The sequence below is a fragment of the Opisthocomus hoazin genome, chromosome 17, assembly GCF_030867145.1.
Source record: "Opisthocomus hoazin isolate bOpiHoa1 chromosome 17, bOpiHoa1.hap1, whole genome shotgun sequence".
NCBI lineage: Eukaryota > Metazoa > Chordata > Aves > Opisthocomiformes > Opisthocomidae > Opisthocomus > Opisthocomus hoazin.
Window position 1 is genome coordinate 3,787,432 of NC_134430.1, and position 20,682 is coordinate 3,808,113.

Consider the following 20,682-nt stretch of genomic DNA (forward strand, 5'->3'; position numbering starts at 1 on the left):
AGGAGGAAAATGTTAGAAGGAACCGTCTCTTCTGCTGCCTAACAAAGTCAAGCACAGATAACTCATTATTCACACGTTTGAAGTTGGCCTGCTTACGCCATTTGGAAAGAGAATCAGTCACGGCGAGGCTTTGCTTTGGTTTCCTCTGGCTTTCGTGAGACACTACCGCTACTGTCTTTCTCCAGCTTGGAGAGAAAGGGGAGCGTGTCGCAATGCGCCTCGGCTCGCATGTCCTGGCAGAGGATTTACACCGACTTGAACAACGAGAGGAAAATAATATTTAAGGGGGTGGGGGAGAAAATTAAGGAAGAAAAAGGCTGCTAATTTATAAAGCTTTTTTAGCTGGTGGTGGTCTGAGATGAATTGGCTGCCTCTAAAAGGATGAAAATAAATATCCCTCTTTTTGAAGGAAATAGGCTGGCTCCCGGCCAGCTGGCAGGAAGCACCGAGATATGTTGCATTTACAGTAGGTTTTTTACTGTCTGAAGCTCCAGCAGCGGGAGAGATGTTCGTTCTAGGCAGCCTGGTATTGATTAGCTGGCTTTGCAAGCCCCTAATCTCCTCTCACTTACGGGTTAGTCCCTTGACTTTGCCTCTGCCTCTCTCCCTGCCCACCCTGCGCTGGGAGGCCTTGCAAGCAGGGCAGCTGCCAATAAATCCTGTGGTGGCCTTCTATTACACTGGGAGACCCCAGAATTAAGCCTTCTGGAAGGAAAACAAAGCAGGGCATTAATTCAGATATTTAAACAGAAATCTAGGGTAGCATTTCCAAAAGCTCCTGGGATGCGAGAGCCGTGGCCCACATTCAGATCAAAAGGAACATCACGCCCGAATTTCCACGCAACTTCAGCACAAATCCCTGAAGGACACGGGCACCCCATTCCCAGGGCTTCAGCAAGGAGACCGAGCCTTTCTGGATTTGCAAAAGTATTTGAAGCACTTCACAGCACAGGTAGAGCTGGAGACATTCTCCGCAGCAGAGTGGATAAAGTTCATTGGGTTTAAGCATTCAGCCCACTCACACCTTGCTGCAAACCCACGCAAGTGCTCCCCTGCATCTTTCCATCCTGAAAGGGCTCTGAAAATCTGACTCGGAGACTGCAGGGTGAATTAGGTGGGTTTTCAAAGTTTTGATTTTCAGATCTGAAAATTTCACCCTGCGTGTCACAAACCAGCAGATCGGAGCACATCTGCCCGAAATACAGCAGCTTTCGTAACAGGGCACAAAAACCACCAGCCTCACCGGCTTCTCTGCAGCTGGTCCCGTTTCCAGGAAGGCAAAATTCATTCGTGGGCTGCGATCCAGTTCTCATGGAATCAGGCAAAATCCCTGATTCAAAGCTTTCGAAGCCGGGTGCTCGGGAGGAAGCAGACAGGTCTGAAGTACCTCCAGCTGGTATTGCCTCAGTCACTTCTGAGATCAGATTTTCAGCTGTATACATTAGCTGTCACTACGCAGATCAGTGGAGTGATGCCAATTTACAGTGAGTTAATACCTGCTATCTAACAACTTGCAATGGGACCTGCGCGGTACCAGTATAGCTGGTTTTTCCCAGTTAACAACCTGTTCCATTAGGGCAAGCACATCAAATTCCTTTGGGTGACACTGGTTAAGGATACGCTGCCCAGGATGGGGAGGACCCTCTGCTGGGTTCAGACCTGCGCAAGGAATGCGCCGTGGTACAGCTCACGGATACGAGACGTAGCTGGTGCCGCGGGGCTGTGCGGCAGCGGGCTGGGTAGAGCAGCATTTTGCCAGCCGGTCCTGCGCTCTCGGTAGCACAGTGCAACCCAGCTCAGACCCAAACTTTCCCAAGGTTAGAGGATGCTGAGTGCTGGGTTTCCCCTTTGCCCTAGGACAGAGCTGGAGCTGAGCCCTGACATTTGATTGCTAATATTGCCCGATCCCAGGCCTGAGCTCCAAGCTCCATCTCCAGAGACTGGCTGGTATGTCGGATGATTACAGCTCCCGCCGAGCTTTGCCAGCGCACACAGCGCGACGCTATACGCAGGAGCCCAGAGCGACGCTACCTGCACGGCACCCTTAATCCTCTCCGCAACGCTGCTCCTCCAAAGCCAGAAAAGCAGAGCTGGGCCCAGGCTAACCGCAGGCAGAGGGGCTGCGCTGGGCTCCGGGGCTGTGGGCGCTGGGCTGCTGAGCTGCTGCCTGCTCCTGCACGCAGCTTCGGGACGTGCTTGGCTGGGAATCTCTGCATGGAGAGGCACGGCAGCGTGGGGCTCGGCTGCTCAGCGCCTTCCCACCGCCATCGTCCTCGGTGCAAGGGCTCGGAGGCTGCGGTGGGCACCGGGGATGCTCTCTGCTTGCTGGGTCCCTCTTCTTCCTCCCCTCTCCCCCCCCCCCCCCCACCTCACACTACAGTGCATAGATTCACTGGAAAGTGTAAGATAAAATAATGCAAAATCATGTCTCAGCACCTTCCGCTGCAGGATATGATTTATCTCTGGCTGACTGCAGAACAGGTGACTGGTCTCCGGCAGCGGAAGAGAAGGGTCTTAGGAACTGAATTTCATCTCACTCTGAGTCAAATCTTCTTCCTCCCTCTGCCACATCATTAAAGTGATTGGTTGCACTGATAAGCCCTTTCGAGAGGGAGAAAGAAGATGTGTCCTGCCCTGACATCTGATGTGATCTTGTGGTTTTGTTTGATAGTTCTGGTCTTTTAGCTGTTGTCTTCCCTGAAATGAAACTTGCCTTTTAGCACTGCCTTTATTTCCCCCCCCCCCCTCTTTTCCAAGCCGTCACCCTTCCCGCTGTCCTCGTGAGCCTGCAAATCCTGCCCGAGGGAAGCAGGGCCACATTGCATTAATAACCCTGCAATCCATGCAGTCCCAGCATGATAAACCCTCACCAACAACAACCTCCACATGTGTGCAACGCTCCCACATCACCCGCTGCCCAGCAGGTTGTTAGCCCCGCTTTACAAATGGGTAAACTGAGGCACAGGGCAAAACATTGTCCCTTTGCGAAGGAGTGAAGCTCACCAACGTCCTTGCCACAAAGCTCACAAATAATCCTTTTTAGTGCTGGCATCTCCCGTCACCTGTGCCCCATCCCAGCCCGCTCGTCCCTTTGCACAGCTCCCTTCGGGCCGTGCTGCTGGACCCTGCAGGAATCTCTTCTGCTCTTTATTTGTATGGCACCTGGCACGATTTGCCCCTGCACCCGGCATCGAAATACCGCTGACATCCTTCTGGAAGGAGCCTGCAATGAAACACAGTTCTCCAAACACCCCCCATCCACCAGAGGATCCTTTCGCTCCAGCCTGATCTCCTCCAAGTACACTAGCAGTGGCCACTTCTCCGACTCCGATTTATTCTCAAAGCCAGAGCAGGAGCGGGTATGCCTCTTCCATCCCAGCTGAGAATCGTGCCCTGGGGTTTTCCCAAAGCTTTCAAAAGCAGGAGGTGTTGCAACCAATTTCAACAAAGATTTCTTTGTACAATGCGAGCAAAAATAAGTTACCTGTTCTGACTCCCAATATTGCTTTGCTTAGAATATATTGGTCGTTTCTAAGTGAAATGATTTCAAAGCTATTACGCACCAGGTGATTACAAAACGAGAGGTGGAATACACTATATGCGGCAAATAAAATAATTAGAGGAGTGAATTTACTGGAGCCCATATAATTTCGGTTGCTCTATTAATACTTCTTCTGAGGCCGGGATTACAGCCTCGAGCTGTAGCACCAAAGGCCCTGGCGATGCAAACCCATAGCTTTGAGCGCGGTTGGGCAACGTTTGTCCCCGCTCTGCTCTCCCCAGCTCCGCAAGCCCCCGGCGCCCGGGCGTCCCCATGCCCCGCCGAGGGTCCCGCGTGGGGCAGGGGGTCTTGCGCATCCCACCCCACAGAAACCCCAGTGCCAGGCTGCTTTTCTCCCCGAGGGATTTTTATCCACGTCCCAGAGCTGAGCCCTGCCTCCCCCTCGCCTGGTCTTTGCAGGATTGGACCCCGAAGGGGTTAACTGGATAGCAGCGCCTATAAGAAATTAGAGGAGGAGGCAGTTTAACATAATTGCTTGCGATGCATGTATCAACAGCCGTCCCAAACTGCCTCTGCAAGAAAACCATGCCCTGGACGGTCTGGGCAGATACCAAAGGGTGCAAATTTCCCCGCTGGGATCAAAACACATTAGTGATGGGAATACAAACAGAGAAACCCTCCTTTGCAGCAAGTACCGATCTGCAAGGGCTCCTGCATGAACTCGGGAGCCCCGAGCCGGCGTCTCCTCACCCCTCCCCATCCCGGGGCTGGCTGCCGCCCCACTGCCCGCGGGTCTCCTCCATGCCCCGAGAGATGCGGGTTTGACCTCGTCCTTTGCCTTCCACCCAGCCGCTCGCCGCAGAGGCCCCGGTTAACGGGGCGTTGGGGAGGTGTTTAAGGGATCTGGCAGATGAAGGGTGAGAGCGGGCGATGCGTTGTGCCCCGCTCGAGCTGCCTGGTGGGGCACGCAGCGATGGCACTGATGCCGTGCCATCCGCCCAGCCCTTGGCCCCGGCCAGCGTTTGCTTTTCATTTGTCTCCATCCAAAGAGCAAAGGGGACAGGGAAGCGTGGGGTGGGCTGGATGGTCTCCGTGCAGGAGGCGCGGGGTGACCGGGGCCCCTGGGCACCGTCCACGCAAGTGCCCCATCCCAGGCACCAACAACCCAACAGCAGCTGGAGGGACGGCAGAGAAAACACCAATAAAACTAAAATACTAAAGTACCTTGGCATTCCCACTGAGGATTTCCCATGCCTGCCTTGTTTCAGGGCACCCCAAAAAGCCTACACCACATCCAAAGCCCTTTCGCCCCTCCAGGTTGGACCCTCTGTGGGGCTGGATCAGCGCAAGGGAGCAGCAGAGACCCACGGAGGCTGGAGCACGGCCGGGATGAGCCTGACGTCCCTGGGCAGCAGCATCCCCCCACGCCCAAGGGCCACCACGGGAAGCACCATGGCAGGTCCCCCACCAGCCAGATGCCGAAGCTGCCGGGCGGTCGGACGGAGCCCGCAGGGTTTCTTTAAACATCCGTCAGCAGCGCGTCCAGAGCAGAGAGTTAATACGGAAGCGAGAAAGGGTCACTCAGGATTTCCTCCTCTTCCTCCCCAGGGACGGGGACAGGTCTCAAGAAGTGGGAAATCAGTGTTTTAAGCACCGCATTTTAAATTAGAACAAATTACAGCAATTTTACATCGACAACTGTCCAGGAAGTTGTGAGGTCATGTATTTATTTAAACTAACTTGTTGGTTTGATTGATTTAGCTCTCTTTTTTTTCTTTTTTTTTTTCCTTTTTCTTTGCCATTCTCTTCCCCCTCCATTCCCAGGCAAACTGGGAAATGTCTGTGTATTTATATCTAGCTAAGGGCAAGCAGGAGAATAAAACAAAAGATCCTAATAATACCCCAAACTATCACCCCACGGGAGCACTTCAGCGCTGAGCCTGCTTTTAATTACAGAAACATCTCAAGTTCAAGTTTTGCCCATCCCCACGAGGAAGCCTTTTTGCCAAGATAAAGATCTGAAATCCTACAATACTGGCACGACGCGGCCCCCGTCCTGGGTCTCCATCCGAGCTTCTGAGAAGCGCAAGACCCTCTCGTAACTCATTATCCCTTCTCCAAGTGCTTGCCGAAGCCGTACCAAACCTCTGCGGGTAAAAGGAGCAGCAAACACGGGGTGTCACCGCCCTGGGCATGCTGCAGGCCGCGGGGTCCCAGAGCTGCCCGTAGGAATATGGCAATAGGGCATCATTTTGCCCTTCCTTGCTCCTCTTTGGCTCCCACCCCACAACCCCGTCTGACTGCCCCTTGTCTTCATCCTCAGCTATTTTAGGCTGTCCCTCGCTGACCCGCACCCACATCTGCCACTCGGTAGATCCCAATTTCCCCGTGCCCTGGGCAACGGGAGAGCTATAGATATTCTTTCACCATCCAGACCCATGGAGCTGGCATCCTGGAGGGCCACAATGCATCGCCCCGAGCCTCCCCGCAGCGCGCCCGAGCCCTGCAGAGCTCTTCCAGCTCCCCGCCTCCTCTCAAAGCTGCTTCGAATCATAACAAAACCATGAGACAACCTTTTTCTTCCCCCCCCCTTCCCCGTGTGAAGCACAGTGTAGCTTGACGTCATTTCCCCCACAGCACAGGTCCAAGTGACAAAGCACCTCCAGACTGGCCTCAAAATCCCCCCCGGGCTTGGGGGCAAAGGACAGCTTTGCCGTGGGGTTCCCGGCATCGGCCCCGCTCCCTGAGAGCGGCGCTGCCTTTCCCAAAAGCGCCGGCAAGTTCCCCTCCACGCAGCACAGTGCCCAGCCCGGCCGGGGTCTGACGGGTGAATTCAGCCATCAGTCACTTTTCTCAAAGGTAACGGGAACATTTTCGGTTCATCTTTCTCTCTCTTTTTTCCCCCCAAAACTGTGCAAGCGAGGGAAGCCCTAAAGAGATGCTCTTTGCTACAAGCAAATACCAATGAGTCAGAAATCTCACCAGAAACCATGAATTCTTTTAAAGACATTACAACCCAAAAGTTAGCAAGGAAATAACCAACTCCGCAATGTATTAAACACATCATCTTGTACTTTTGATGGCATTTAAGCCATGAAGGCACGAAAATACTATTATTGCTAAAGGAATCAAGCTTGAACAGGGCTGTTGTGCCCCAGGAGAACCAAACAGGAGCCTGGCAGGTCGTGCCACGGGGGAGCTCCCGCCGCTGAAAAACCCAAACCCGAGCGCTGCTGCCAGCGAGCACGGAGGGGCTGACTCAGCTCTTCAGCCTCACCCAGCCCCAGCACGGCCTCGGCTCTGGGCAAGCTGCCTTCGCCTTCAGACAAACACGGCCCGGCTGCGCTCGGGGGCTGCGAGGAGCGGAGCTGGTTTGGGGACGAGCCCGGTGCCGAGGAGAGATGGTGACAGGGAGAGACATCGCCGCGGGGACACGCACAGACCGACTCCACGCGTGCAACCGTCCGAATTAAAGCACTGACGCTTCCCAACGCAGCTCATGGGGAATGCAAATCCCAGGCGCTCGGCCTCCCACCCCCGTGCCCTAAACCTGCGGGTCAAACTGGACAGGATGGGAGGCTCAAATTAGGGCAGCATCATCTTATCAGGCAATTTCTAGTTGTCAGCATCATACAGGGGGCTCTGCAGAGCTTCTTCTGGTTAATGGGGTGGAATATTGCAGATCTTTTCTCTTCCCTGAATAAAATGAGTTTTCATTTTTGGTATTTCTGGTAGTAAATCTCAGACTCCTCTGCAGCCACGAGGAACGAGGAAGGTAGCAGGGGGATGGCTTGCCTTGCTAGCACGGTCCTGCACATCTTTTTTCTCTCTAACCTCAAACTGGAGCACCCGCTAGGAATAAAAGGCAAAAAAACTCTCTGAACTCAAGAAAAATGGATTCAGATTCACCTTAAATTAAAAAAAAAAAAAAAGTGAGAAAGGCTTTTTCAGGGTGGTTTGCGGACGCGCCGGGGTTCAGGGAGCCAGGGCCGGCGAGGCGCTGGGCGTGGGATGAGAACCGAGATGGCGGAGGTGAGATACGGGGTGTGGGCAGCGGTGCCGAGGTGTGTCCGGGCTGGCGGGGCCGACGCAGGACGGGGCGGTTCAGGGCGCTGCTTTTATCAGCGCGGCTTCGGGACGGATGGAGAAGCCACAGCGAGGTGTGTGTCATCCCCAGCGAGCGCCAGGACAACCCCTTCTCCCCGGCTGCCTCCTGGGCTCACCAGCCTTGCTGGAAGCAATGCCCTTCCAGTGGGGCCATGGGCACCCTCCTGCAGCCACCCCTGCTGTTAACAGTGGTAAAGCCCTCTTCAGGCTGGATTTACAGACAGGATTTTCCCCTTTACAGTCCATCTTTTTGCCATTTTTTTGCTTTTTACCCCATGCTTGACACCAAGAGCCTCCAATGCCTGGGCTGCTCAACAGCAGCTGGCACCCAAGCTGCAGCCTCGTGCCCACTGACTGCCAGCACCCCGGGGACACAGATGCCACTAACGCCTTGCAAAAGGGGGTTTCCACCCTCTGCAGACCCCAAACTCCATTTCCCAGCTGAAAGCGCAGGGCTGGGCTGCGGCTCGCGCTGACGTCGCGCGTGGGGGGCAGGCGGGGAGGGAAACCCTTACCCAGCTGAGGATCTCGAAAATACGAAAGCAAAAAGCGGCGGTTCTTGGAAACGACTCAGAGCCGTGGGAGGTGAGAAGCCTTCCCACCCGCCGGCTACGTGCCACGCGAGGGGGGAGTGGGTGCTCGGGGCGAGCTGGAGCGGTGGCCGCTGGGCTGTCCCCTCTGGGATGGCACTGCTCCCAGCATGGCCCCATCGCTCCCACCCCATGGGACATGAGGGGAAAAGAGCCTTCTGGGGAGAAAAGTGGCCATGGAGGGGATTTGTGCCTGTGCAGGATGGGCCCAGCCAGAAAAACCCTGCAGGGACAAGATGGAGCAGGGATATGAAATGCTCTTGCCTGGCTGCGGGAGCCCAGCCACAAGCCCCCTCCTCCCCCCGGCCCAAGCCAGCAGATGCTGCAGGATGAAGACACCCTCCTGGTGTTTACCGTGGTCACACCGAGCAGAGACATGACCGAAAGCACCGAATCTCTGACACACACCCCCGAAATGAGCAGGGCAGGAGATACCGACAACCACCACTGGACCCTTGGTCAGCATTCGCACTGCTGCTGCGGCCGAGCGGATGACAAGAAAGGATGCAGGGACCGCACTGCCCCTTGCTCCTTAGGCATGGAAACCCAAGCTATCACCCTCCGTTCCTCACCCTCCACCTCATCATTCAGCCCAGGACAGGAGAACATCGAACTGCAAGGTCAGAGCAGCTTGGTCCATGCTGCAGTGCCCAGTGCCTCCCTCCAGCACCCCCTCCCTCCTCCACTCGCTGTCTTTGCTGAGGGGGGGAAAGAAAACCAGCTCCATTCACCCAAACCTAAGCGGCGTTCAATCTCAAAGTGACTTCACACTCAAAATGGTCCAAGCTCTCGCCACGCAAGCGGAGAGGGCTCCGTGCGTCCCGGCGCAGCTGCCTCGTCCCCCTTCCCACCTTGCAGGCACCGGCACATGGGGTGCTCTGCCTGCTCGCAGCCAGAGGGATGGTTTTTACCCCAGGGGAGCATGACTGCGTACAGATGTGCTTCCCCACAAGGGTTGGGGTGGGTGGTCAAGTCATCTTGGTCTCCCTTTCATCCCCAACACAGTGCCAGGACATCAGGGACAGGGTACAAATCAGAAACATGGGGTGAAGGGCAAAGGGGGTTTATAGAGGGGGAAGAGAAGCTAATGAAGACTGAATGGCAGCAAGAAAAGAGTTGAAGGGGAAAAAAGGCATTTAAAGGAAAAAAGGACCTGGCACAAGAGTTCCCGGGAGATAGGCAAGAAGGGGCTGGGGCTGCAAGGGACAGTGGGGGAGCGGAGAGCAGAAGTGGCAGTGGAGGGGAGGCGAGAGCAGTGGGAAGGGGAAGGGAACACGGCCAGCAGGTGGGTGCAAGGGGGAGGCCCTGGAGATGCTCCCATTCACCCAGGAACAGACGAAACACCCCTGTATAGCTTCCAGCTATTCATTTTCCCATGTTCTGCCTCCTGTGGATCCTTTTGCAAGCAGCTGGGGATGCGAGAGGGCTCTGCAGCTCGGCCGAGCCGGGCTCTCGCTAAATAAAGAGCTGTAGAGAACGGGGGAAAAAAAGAAGGAAATTCCACAGGAAGTTCAAATATTTTATTACTTCCTGTTTGTACAAAGTATGTCAACACTTGGCACCCGCTGCGCCATTTGTTTAGAGCGAAGGTGTCAACTTGAAAAAATGTCCTTTTTCGCTCCAGATCTAGCGCAGCAAGAGGCTGAGCATGAGGGAAAAAAAAAAAAAAACATCTCGGCGCGAGCGAGCGGGGCACTTCGGAGGGAGCCTGCGTGGCAGCTGGCAGGGGCTGCTCGGGGACCGCAACAGGACAGCGGCTCGGCCAACGCCATCGCCGTTACCAGCCCCTGGCACCGCTCCTCGCTTGGCTGCGGAGCCTTCAAACGAGGGCGGTTGGGTGTCTTCAACACTGTGGGGCAGCTCCCCTGGTCCTCCCAGCCGGGCTTCGCCCCCCAGCCCTGCAAGGGGCTCTGGCTGGCACCCGCTTCCCTGCGTTTTCTCGCCCGACTCGGCTCGATTTCAAACTCCTCAGAAGTTTTTCTGGGCGCCGCTTTGGTTAAGAGACTTGCTCAATTGCTGAGATGAAGCTATGGGACAGGGGCGGGGGATTAATGGGATGCTCAGAGGTGGGGCGTGGAGCCCAGCTGCCTTTCTGACCCAAAAAACCCCACGAGAACGTTTGCTGGAAGAATTTCGCCGCATCTGACAAGACGATGCCCAGGGCTTTCCCAGGAAACCAAGACAAATGGCCAATTCTTCCCACTCTAAGCTTTCTGCCCGCTCACACCAGCTCCTCCCCAGCCCCACGTCCAGCCTCCAGCCCCAGCCAGCAGCAGCCAACACACGCCCTTGTCCTACTCATTTGCAACACTTCAGCCAAGAAGGGGAAAAAACCCCCATATATTTTAATGCATGTACATATATTTATGCACATATAGACATGCATATATGTATTTACACATATTTATGTAAAAAAGTATATATATAATACATATACAGACATAAAAATTGCAGTTCCTGCTGGTAGCTCTCACCTCCCAAAGCCAAGCAAGGCAGCGCGAGCCATCGTCTTTGGCCAAAGGCTGCGATCACCAGGGCTTTACCAGGCGCCGGGGCACCCAGGGGTGCTATGCCCAAGAGCCACCCAGGGGCAGGTGAACCGGGAAAACCACGCTGGGTTTCCACGAGCGAGCCCGGATCGTTTCGCAGCCAGGATTTCCACGCTAAGGGTTTCTGCAGAGGACTGCAGGGAGGGAAGGGCAAAGGGCATGATTTAATTTTTTTTTTTAAATTACAGGTTCGTTAGAAAATGCAAACCAACACAGTGTGGCAAAGAGGGGTTTTAAATATTTTTCTTCCAGTGCAAGATGCTGGATTTTCACCAAACATGAATTTAAGCCCCAGGGTCGAACTGGGAATCAAAACATGACCTGTGCTGCCAACAGCTCTGTGATAATCTGAAAAAAATCTCCCAAAAAACTTGGGTCTAAACTCCTTTGATCAGCAATTTATGGGCTGTGGGGGTGCAGGGATGAGGGAGAGATCGATCTTTGGGGTCCACATAAGGCAAGGGCATCAGCAGCGAGTAAACGCCAGGCAGACCTCCTCAGGGAGCCGACACCTCCGGCACGAACATTTTGAGGTCTACAAATCAGCGGAAAAAAAAAAAAAAACAAAGCAGAAAACTGCTGACCTTGCAGCCTGGGCTGTCGTCCCAGGGAGGGCATCCCTCGGGCACACCAAGCCAGAGCCAGGGCAAGCTGCTCCATCCTCTGGTTTTGCCTAATTATGCCAAAAGAAGGCATGGCCCGAGCCCAAGCGAGCGTGCCCACGGCGCAGCCCACCAGCTCCCCGCCTGGCTGCCGAGCCTTCACCTTGGCATCAGAAAATTTAAATTAAAGATCGGGAGCGATCGGCCGAGATGTTGAAATTCAGGAGGAGCGGGTGTGATTCAGCGGGGGTTTGGCGAGCGCTGGTTATCAGTGAAGTCAGAGCAAACCAGACGCTAAGAGTAGTAACTATCTCGCCTTGTATTATTATTTATGTATTCCTGATTATTATTATTATTATTAGAAAGGCGATCTGATGCTGCAGATAAGGGGCTGAGCCAGGAGTCAGGAGACCTGATTTCTATTCCTGACCTGGAGGAGTTGTGAAATCCCCTGCCCAACCCCTGCCCGCCGTCCCCTCCCAGCCCCGGCTGAGCCCGTTCCCGCTGCCCGCGGCGCCCACCGCGACCCACGCGTGCTCGCCGCAGCCCCGCGACAGGGACCCGCCTGGTGGTTCTGGCTTGAAAGAAAAACCAACAGCATTGCATCGCCTGGCTGCCGGCTTTGCAAATCCAGCCCGGCAGCTCGACAGGCTCCTGTCAAGCCTCTCGCGCTCCAAAATAAAAATAAGGGGAGGGATGAAAACCCAACAAACCCAGATGCAAATAAAACCCCCTCGGCGAGGTATCAGCCTCCGCCTGGCCTGACATCAAGGGGCACCGATGGCCCAACGACAGCAGCAACAGAAAATATTTTCTAAAGCATATTTAGAAGGATCAAACCGTTTCCCTTCAACCTGGGCACCGACAGCTTCACACGCAAAGCGAACAAACTCTGCTTTATCGTCCCCGGGGTGGTGCTGAGCCAGCAGGAAGGCGAAGCCAGAGCAAAAAGCCAAAGATGGAAGCCCCGGGGGACCAGGTCCCACCGCACAGGGGGTCGCACAGAGCAAATAATACTCCTGGAAAGAGGAAACTCCTCCGCCCGAGAGCACCGGCGTGTTTCCCCGCACTCCTCGGGTGATGCCAGGGTGAGCTCAAACCAGCCCGACGCCGAAACCCAACCCAGCGAGGCCCGTCCGCAGCCGCCTTCGCCAACAGCCGCCCTCGACCAAGAGGCACCGTCCCGCACCCAGGAGAACCTACTCGATCAAAACACAGTTTCTGCGGTTGAATCGTCTCTTTGGTTTTTCTCAAGCGACGCGGCCGCCGGCGCTGCCAGCCGGAGCCTTTGACGACCGGAAAGCGAAAGAGGCTCTAACCAAAAGGGGAAGGTGCTCCGCGAGCTCTCCCTGGCCATGCGGACAGACGGGCAAATAAAAGCACAGCGAGGAGGAAACCTGCAAACACTTTTAGTTTAATAACCAGCAAGTCGGCCTCCGAAGCTGGGCACGGCGTCTCTGGCTGTGCAACCCCCGCCCCGAAACGCCCTCTGCACCTCCAGATCCGAATCCTCTGCGTTTTTGCTGTCAAAGCCCAAAGCGTTTTCCCCGCGCCCCAACCACGCGAGGACCGGAGCTACAAAACCTCCCTTCCGTGACGGGATCCAGAGCACGGGCGGAGCAAGCCAGCAGCAGGGACACGCGGAGAAAATAAAATAAAACAAAATACAAGCAGCCAAGCTGTGCCCGCCACAGCGCGCGCTCTTGGTGCTCGCTCGGCCACGCCGATGCCGTCTCGTTACCTCCGCCCAGCTGGCATCCTGCATCCTTCAACCACGGCCAGCTCGGCCCCCCGCGTCCCCCCCGCGCTGCTCAGCGATGCCAGATCAAACACGTCACTTACTTCGCGGCTCCCGGGGTCCGTCCACGGTCACTTTGATGGCTCGGTGATAGGTAGCGACTTGGGTGGGGTTGGTGAACACGGTGATCGTCAGGGTGAAGCTTTTTCCTGAGGAAGGTAGAGGGGAAAAAAATAAAAATAAATGAGGATATTCACATGGGCTCAGTCTTGTGGGAGCAAAAGGCTCCTGCTGGAGCAAGCTCAGACACAAATATCCACATCCACCGAACTCCAACACACACATCATTTAATTTTATGAGACATTATTGCCGAGACACAAAGCTCGGCTGGCTCCCGCTGGGGTTCAGCTGGCTGCAGCAGAGAGCGCCTTGGACCCGGTTCAGAGCAGGAGCCAGGACCTTCCTGGATGGAAAAGTCACTTGTCCTCCCCTCCCCTGCCCTGTCCCCATGTCGACCCCTCCACCCACAGCAGCTTCCTGGTGCCTTCCCGCTCAGCTCTTTCCCCTATTCCCAAGGGAACCCAGCCCTAAAACGCAGCGCCGGATGCGGGACCCCCTCCACAGTGGGTCCTGGCGCCCATGGGATGCTCCTGCGGGAGAGATCGGGCGAGATGGCATCGGTCTGCGGGCAATGGGTGCTGGAATTTGCTGGGGGAACCTGGTGGCTTTGGCCCCATGGGCTGTTTTTGAAGCAGTGAGCTTGAAATATATATTTTTCTTTTTTAAAAAGAGGGAGTAAAGCAGTGAAAAGCTCTCGGGAGCCAAATTTGGCATCCCAGACCATCTGCCTTCTCCTTGCCCAGTCTTGGCTGCCATCACCCACTCGATGGGGAGGCTGCGGGAGAGCGGAGGCCATTCCCGGGGAGACCGGCGCTGTGCACAGCGCCAGTCCCCCCAGGAATGGCCTCCGCTCTCCCGCAGCCTCCCCAGATTCAGAAGTCCCTTAGGTAAAGGACAGAGGTTGCACACACAAGGGAGCAAAACCGCTCTAACCAACCCCCCCCAAGAGCAACCGCCGTGGTATTTCAGAGGTATAAACCCCAGCAGGAACCAGGCTGGAAATGCCCATGCAACAGCCCCTCGCCATTTATTTCACAAATTAATACAGTAAGAAGCCACCTCCTTTCCCTTTCTCCCCCTAAAGGAACTGGGGGTTTTCAGACCCCGACCATCGCCTGTCTGCAGGGTTGGATCTGAGAACACCCATAGCAAAAGGAAACTGTATTTACACAGCTAGAAGGGAAAAAAGAATAAATGGGAAAATGAAATTATCTCCTCCTGAGAACACAATGCAGCTATCCCAGGTGGGACAGTTTCTCTATGGTAGCGGGGGGGGGGGGGGGGGGGGGGGAATGCTGGCTTTAAAGCAGAAAAGCAGGCAGCAATCAATCCTGCCCTACCTCAGCTACCAAAACACGACTGAACAGTTCACAAACCAGCTCACTTTCTGCACAAAAGGGAATTATTTTTTTTTTTTTACCCTCCCAAATACAATTTTAACCCTCCGTGAAACGGTCGTGCCGACAACCCGCACGGAAGAGCCGAGCTACCGCAGCCCGCGGAGCGCGAAGGCTCCTGGGTGCCTGCACGGCCACGTAAAAACCAACCAACGCCGAGTGTTTGTTGGCAAAACCTCTGCCGGGACGAGGATTATTCGGAGCGATTATTCAGGAAATCCCGCGGAAGGAGAGGGAGCCCCTCGGTTTGCATGCGGGGAGCTGGCGGCGTGCGGCCACACAACCCTCCCGCACGCTGGGGAGCCGAGCCCAGCAGCTCCACACCCGGCTTCTCGACTTACTACCACATCCGATTATTATTTTTATTATTATTGTTATTTTTCATTTTTTTATTCTCCATGTGAAATAGCTTCCCTGCATTTCATCCCCCCCCCCGCTTGCTGCAGATTCAAACACCTCTCCAGGGAGGACGGCCGCAGCGCGGAGCCGGCCAGGCCATTTTTGCCTCCATTAACAGCTCTCAAAAATCCTCCCATGAATCGAAAACGACAATTATTACTCAGCATCATTTTTACTCATTTCCCGCCTTCTCGGGAAGCCGGGCTGAGGTTGCTCTTTCCCACCCAGCCCCAGCACCTCTGCGGCGGCCGCGGTTCGCCGGCTGCGTGGGGCTGGATCCCAGCTCCCGCGTGGGTTCGGGAGCACCCACGGCTCCGTGGGATGCTGCGGGGGGATATTCCAGCCGGGAGGGCGGGCGGCGGGGCCGCTGGCCTTGGCTTGCATTTCATACAGCTCAACCTGAGCAAAAAAAGTTGGGGGTTTAGGGTTTTGGTTTTTTTTTTTGGAGCAGAGCACAGAGGGAAACTGGTCCTTCTCCCCCCCCCTTTTGTCTCGCACATGGAGATGGTAATTTTGGAGGGGAGAGGGGAAGGACCTGCTCTTCCCAGCTCCCAGTGCCGGAACGATCCCAGCCACATTAACACTAAAAATGCCCGATTCTGAACCAGTCCAAGTCATATTTTCAAAGCGAGAGCCTGGCCGCTGCTGATTTCACAGGGCTCCCGCAGCTCGGGCAGACGTACGGGGGACTGCGCCCGTTGACAGACGCACACGTCCGCACGGCAGCTTCACACAAACGTTTACACAACGGTTTCGCAGCAAATCCAGATTTCTGCCAGAACAAACGAACTCAGCACCGGGCTCTCAGAGACTGAGCCAAACAAGGGAAAGCGAGCGCGACACTCCCAACAAAAATTCGATAGAAACAATTTTTCACGCTAAATGGGTCCGGCAGAGCCCCTCGCTGGGAAAGCACGGCCGGACACCGGGAACTAAGTGCACGCTTCATGCTGCGAGAAAACCGCGGGGCGCAGCCCCAGGGAGCCCCAACGGGGTTATTTCTCTGCAAATATCACAAAGTCTCATCCCACAAGAATATGTGAATGAAAAATTTTTCAGAATCAGCACTTCGGTTACACTCCTTGCTCTGTCAGAGGCAGTGGAGGTGTTTCCACTGCTGTAATGAGCATTTGCCAGTACTCTGCCCGAGGAAGGAGATTATTCACCCAAGTGCTTTCCGAGACTGTAAACTACTGTTAATCCAGAGCTTGTGACTGCAGAGGAGGAAAGTTAATAATGAATTCAAGAGTCAAGCTGAGATTGGGTTGCATTCAGCTTGGAAATTTGTGTAACGAGGATGAAAAAAAAAACACAGAAAGAAAACGAGCCTAAGAGAATAATTGATTACAGAAATAAAAGCTTAATTCATAAAAGAAAAACATTTTCCATCCATCAACCTGCAACCAGTTAAGTGGAGAGTTTTAAAGAAACTGCAACAGGGAGAAGGAGCCAACAGGAAAAAGGAAATGTATGAAAGAATGTAAACTATTCAAGTTTCATAAAGAGGAACAAGTAAACAGTTATTACATGCAAATAATTCCTAACATCACTGCTTTTAATTAATGCAGAGAAGTCAAAATATATCTGACATTGCATGTACACATTCGAAGCCTTGGAGAAAATGCTGCCATATGGCCATTAAAATACAGCGTTCTTATTTCAGTTTAAACGAACAACTCAGCGGCGTTTATCAGGGATGAAATGCTGAAATTCTGATTTTACTCTTTGGAACCCAGGGAGGAGGCGGCTGCGAGAGACCAGGCGGGGCTCTGCCCCCCACACCCGCTTTTTGGGGGATTTATTTCTCTCCCCTCGGTCGGCACAGCCCGATTTCCTTGAGGTTTGTTTGGAAGAAGCCGGCAGCGTGCTCCGCTTAAAGCTAAATGATGGAGCCAACCTCTACGGCCGGGAAGCGCAATTTCTCTCCCGCTTTTCCACACAAGGAACGTGGAGAAAACGACTTTTTTCCCCCCCAAAAAAGCAGCCGCAGCTCTGCCCTGCGCCGCATCTCCGGGTGAGAACGAGCCCTTCGGCACCCCAGCCCGCTGCGTTCCCTCCCCGCCCAGCGCCCGAGGATTCTTTTCACTGGAAACGCTGGATTTTCACCATTTCAGAAACAGCTCCCGGTGGGTGCTCGCCCGCGGAGGAGACGCGCAGACCCGCCGACGGGAGAAATTCGGGGGGGTTTGGGGTTTTTCTTTTTCCCGCACCGTCCTTTCCCGACACCTCGGCAGAGGAGGAGGGGGGGAAAAACCCCGCAAAAACCCGGGAGGAGCGGGGCAGAGCCGCTCCCGCATCCCGCCCGCGTCCCGGGCTCGGGAACCGCTTCGACACCTCCCTGCGTGACAACCCCAGCCCGCAGCAACGAAACCACCGGCCGGCGAGACATACCCCGTTAAAATAAAATAAAACAAACTCTTTTTTCTTTCCCCCCCCCCCCTAAAACAAACCCCGCAATACAGAGGCCGGGCACCCCGCGGGCGGTACCTACCCCGGCCGCTTCTCCCGACAAATCTGAGGTCGTTAAATCTCGCCACTTGGTTTTTCATCACGGCGGAGGCGTTGCGGAGCTCGGCCGAGTAGTTCTCGTCGTTCCCTGCCATCACCGTCACCACCGTCCCGTCGGGGACATCTCCCAGGGCCACGACCTGCGGCGGGGGGAGAGGGTTTGAGGCTAAAATTAACCGCGGTGGGAGCTAACCTGCCCTACGGTCCCTCCCCCCCAAAAAAACCCAAAGTAAAACCAAAAGCAACGCGAGCCCCCGAGGAACGCTGGAAAATCGGAGGGGGAAGGGGAAAATGAGCTAAAAAAGCAGGTGAAAAGGAGCGAGGGGCTTCCCCGGGGCGGGTGGGGGGGGGTCAGCCCGCTCTCGGCTCCTCCGGGGGGAATTACGCTTTTATTTTGTTTTATTTAGAGAAAAAAATAATAAAACCAAAAACGACCGGGAGCCCGGAGCTGCGCGGAGGGGAGCGCGAAGCCTGCGCTCGGCTGGACGAGGAGAGACCCCCCCGTCCCCCCTTCCCCTCCGGGGAGCAGCACCCCGAGCTCCCGGCGCCGGGACGGCCGGGGGAACCCGGCTTGCAACCCCCCCCCCCGCCGACTCCCCGGGACTCCGCTGCCGCCCTGACCGGCTCCCCCCGCCCCCCCTCCCGCTGATTTTTTTGGGGGGGGTTTGCTCCCCTCGGCCCCGTTTCCCCCCCCCCCCCCAAGCCCCCGGGGACGCCCCGTCGGGTCTCCCCGGCCGGCGGGAGAGGAACCGGGCGGCCGCGGGCAGCGCAGCCCGGTGCCGGTGCTTCAGCTCTTCGCTTTCTTTTTGGAGATTACATCTCCCTTCCCTGCCTCTCTCCCTCCCTCTCCCAGGAAGGTTAATTAACCTCCACTCTCATTAAACTTCAAAGTCGCCCGAGAGCTCCTAACTGTACGGAATATCTAAGATGCTGTGACCGCGGGGCAACGCGGAGACTTGATTAAAAAATAATAAACCGCGCTCCCTCGAAGGTGATGTCAGGGGAAAAAGGGGGGGGGGGGGGGGGAAGGAAAGGGCAACCCCGGAGCCGAGCCGGCCCCCCCCGAGCCTCCGGGACCCCCCGGCAGCCCTCCCCGCAGCTCCCGCCTTACCTTGAAGGCGACCGGCAGCGTCTTGTTGCACCTCCAGTGGGACGGCAGCACCGAGCACAAGAAGTTGGGGCTGTCGGTGCGCACCAGTTCGCCGGCGTGATCGGCCAGTACATCCACGACGGAGCGGACCTCGGGGCGAACCCGGGGGCCCGGTGCCGCGGCCCCCAGAGCCCCGCTGTTCTCGCCCATCTTACCGCAGGGGAAGGCCGTGGAGGGGGGTGTGAAGCGCCTGCTGGTGCTCGGGTCTACGGGAATACGCATCACAACGGCGGGAGTCAGGGAGCCGCCGCGGCCCGGGGGGGGTATGAGGAGGGGGGGCCCGGCGGGGCTGGGCGGTGGGAGGCGGCGGGCGGACCCTGCGCTGCCTCGCTCCGTCCTCGGCGGGGAGGGGAGAGGGGAAAGCGGGCGCGGAGGTGTCGGCTCCCGCCCGCCTCCCGGGATTCCAACCCGCTGTGGTTCCGCCCGGGGAAAAAGCGGCGCGGAGCCCCGTCCCGTCGCGGCGGGTCCCCTCGGCCCCGGCAGCCCCGAAACCAGCTCCCAACTGTCAGCCGCGCCGCCCGGTACCGTATTTACTGCCGGCCCCCGGGGTGGGGGCGGGCCGCGCCCTGACGGACGGGGCGCCGCGCCAATGGGACGGCGGAGAGGGGCTCCTTCCCCCCGCCCACCCGCCGGCTCCGGCGGGGCGAGGGGGCGTGGCCACGAGAGAAAGGGGGCGTGGTCATGGCTAAAGAGGCGTGGCCTCGGGGAGCCACGCCCCACCGGCTGGGCGGGCGCACGTCGGGGCTCCGGTGGCTTCTCGCCGCCGCCGCCCGAGGGTTTTGGGGCGCGGTGGGGCCGCTTTGGGGCCGGGGCCGCCGCCCGAGGCTTCTGGGGCCGCTTTGGGGCCGGGGCCGCCGCCGCGGAGAGCGGTTGGGAGCACCGCCCCCCCCCCCCCCCCCCCCCCGAGGTGTCTCGGCCGTGGCGGGGCCGGGGGAGCCGCGGGGCACCGCCGGCACAGGCGTCCCCGACGGGGTGGGCTCGCCCCACGGCCCGCGCTGAAAACCTCTGCTCCCTGCCCTCCGCCTTCCCCCCCCCCCCCCCCCCCAAATCACCCCCGAAAACCGCCTAGGTCTCCGGCGGTCCCGGCGGGTCCTGGCCGCTCCCCCGGGGCTGCGGCTGCGGGCAGGGCCGGCGGCTCCGGCCGGAACCGTTGACGAGAAAATTCACGGCGATGCCGCCGATTCTGCGGGAACTCAACGGCTGCGAACCGCAGGGCAGCACCGGGGGGGAGGGTGAGGCGGGGGTTTCCTCGCCGCTGCTCGGACACCGGGAGGGCCCGTCGGGGCGGAGCCGGCCGGGCCGCAGCGTTCCCCGTTCGGCGCTGCGCGGTGTGAAAACGCAATTCTTTTTTTTTCCTTAAACCAAACAAAAATAAACCTCAACACAGAAAAAAAAAAATCTTCTCCATTTTCCTGCCCCCCCTCCACAAACGAAGGAAAGATTTTTACCCCCGCAAGCCGAGGGGCGAGCCCGCGCCGGGCTCCCGCACCCCGCTGCTCGCAAGACCCGGGAAAACCCCGTGTTTGTCCAAAAGAAAAACAAACAAAAAATATATATATATTATTTTTTAACCGGGAGGAGCAGAGGTCCTCTCGCTGCAGCCGCGCCGGGTCCGTAGAGCCGGTGCCGGGGGCAGCCCCCAGTCCAACCGGCCCCCGGGTGCGGTGCGGCCGTGGGCGGGGGGGGGATGGCGGTGGGGTGTCGGGCCGTCTCCCGCAGTCACCGGCGCTGAAATCCAAATTCTGCCCTTTTTAGGTGAAAGCGGCCGCCGGGTTTAGTTCTATTTTTTACCCCCCCCGCCTCGTTCAGCAGCGGGGGTGGGGGGGAACCCCACGCATAACCCGGAGCTGGGGGCAGAGCCGCGGCCGGGGTCTGCCGGGGACTGGGCACGGCCCCATCCCGGTGTGCCCCCCGCCCGCCCCGGGGATGGGGGGGGAAGGAGAGGTGGGGGGCACGGAGGGGTCACACGGCGCATGCGCAAGCGCTGCAGTGACGCGGCGCGGCCGCTAGTTGGCGCCG

The 20,682-nt window shown here is 57.1% G+C and overlaps 1 protein-coding gene across 1 annotated transcript in view; it reads right to left on the minus strand.

Annotated features, from left to right (window-relative positions):
• RUNX3 (RUNX family transcription factor 3) overlaps positions 1–18,885 on the minus strand; it is a 38,359-nt gene extending 19,474 nt beyond the window's left edge. Inside the window, exons 1-3 of the mRNA XM_075437874.1 lie at positions 18,625–18,885; positions 17,497–17,653; positions 13,193–13,297 (exon numbers count right to left, since the gene is read on the minus strand). Coding sequence (XP_075293989.1) covers positions 13,193–13,297; positions 17,497–17,653; positions 18,625–18,885 — 523 coding nt within the window. The remainder of the gene's footprint in view (positions 1–13,192; positions 13,298–17,496; positions 17,654–18,624) is intronic.
• Between the last annotated feature and the right edge of the window lie 1,797 nt (positions 18,886–20,682).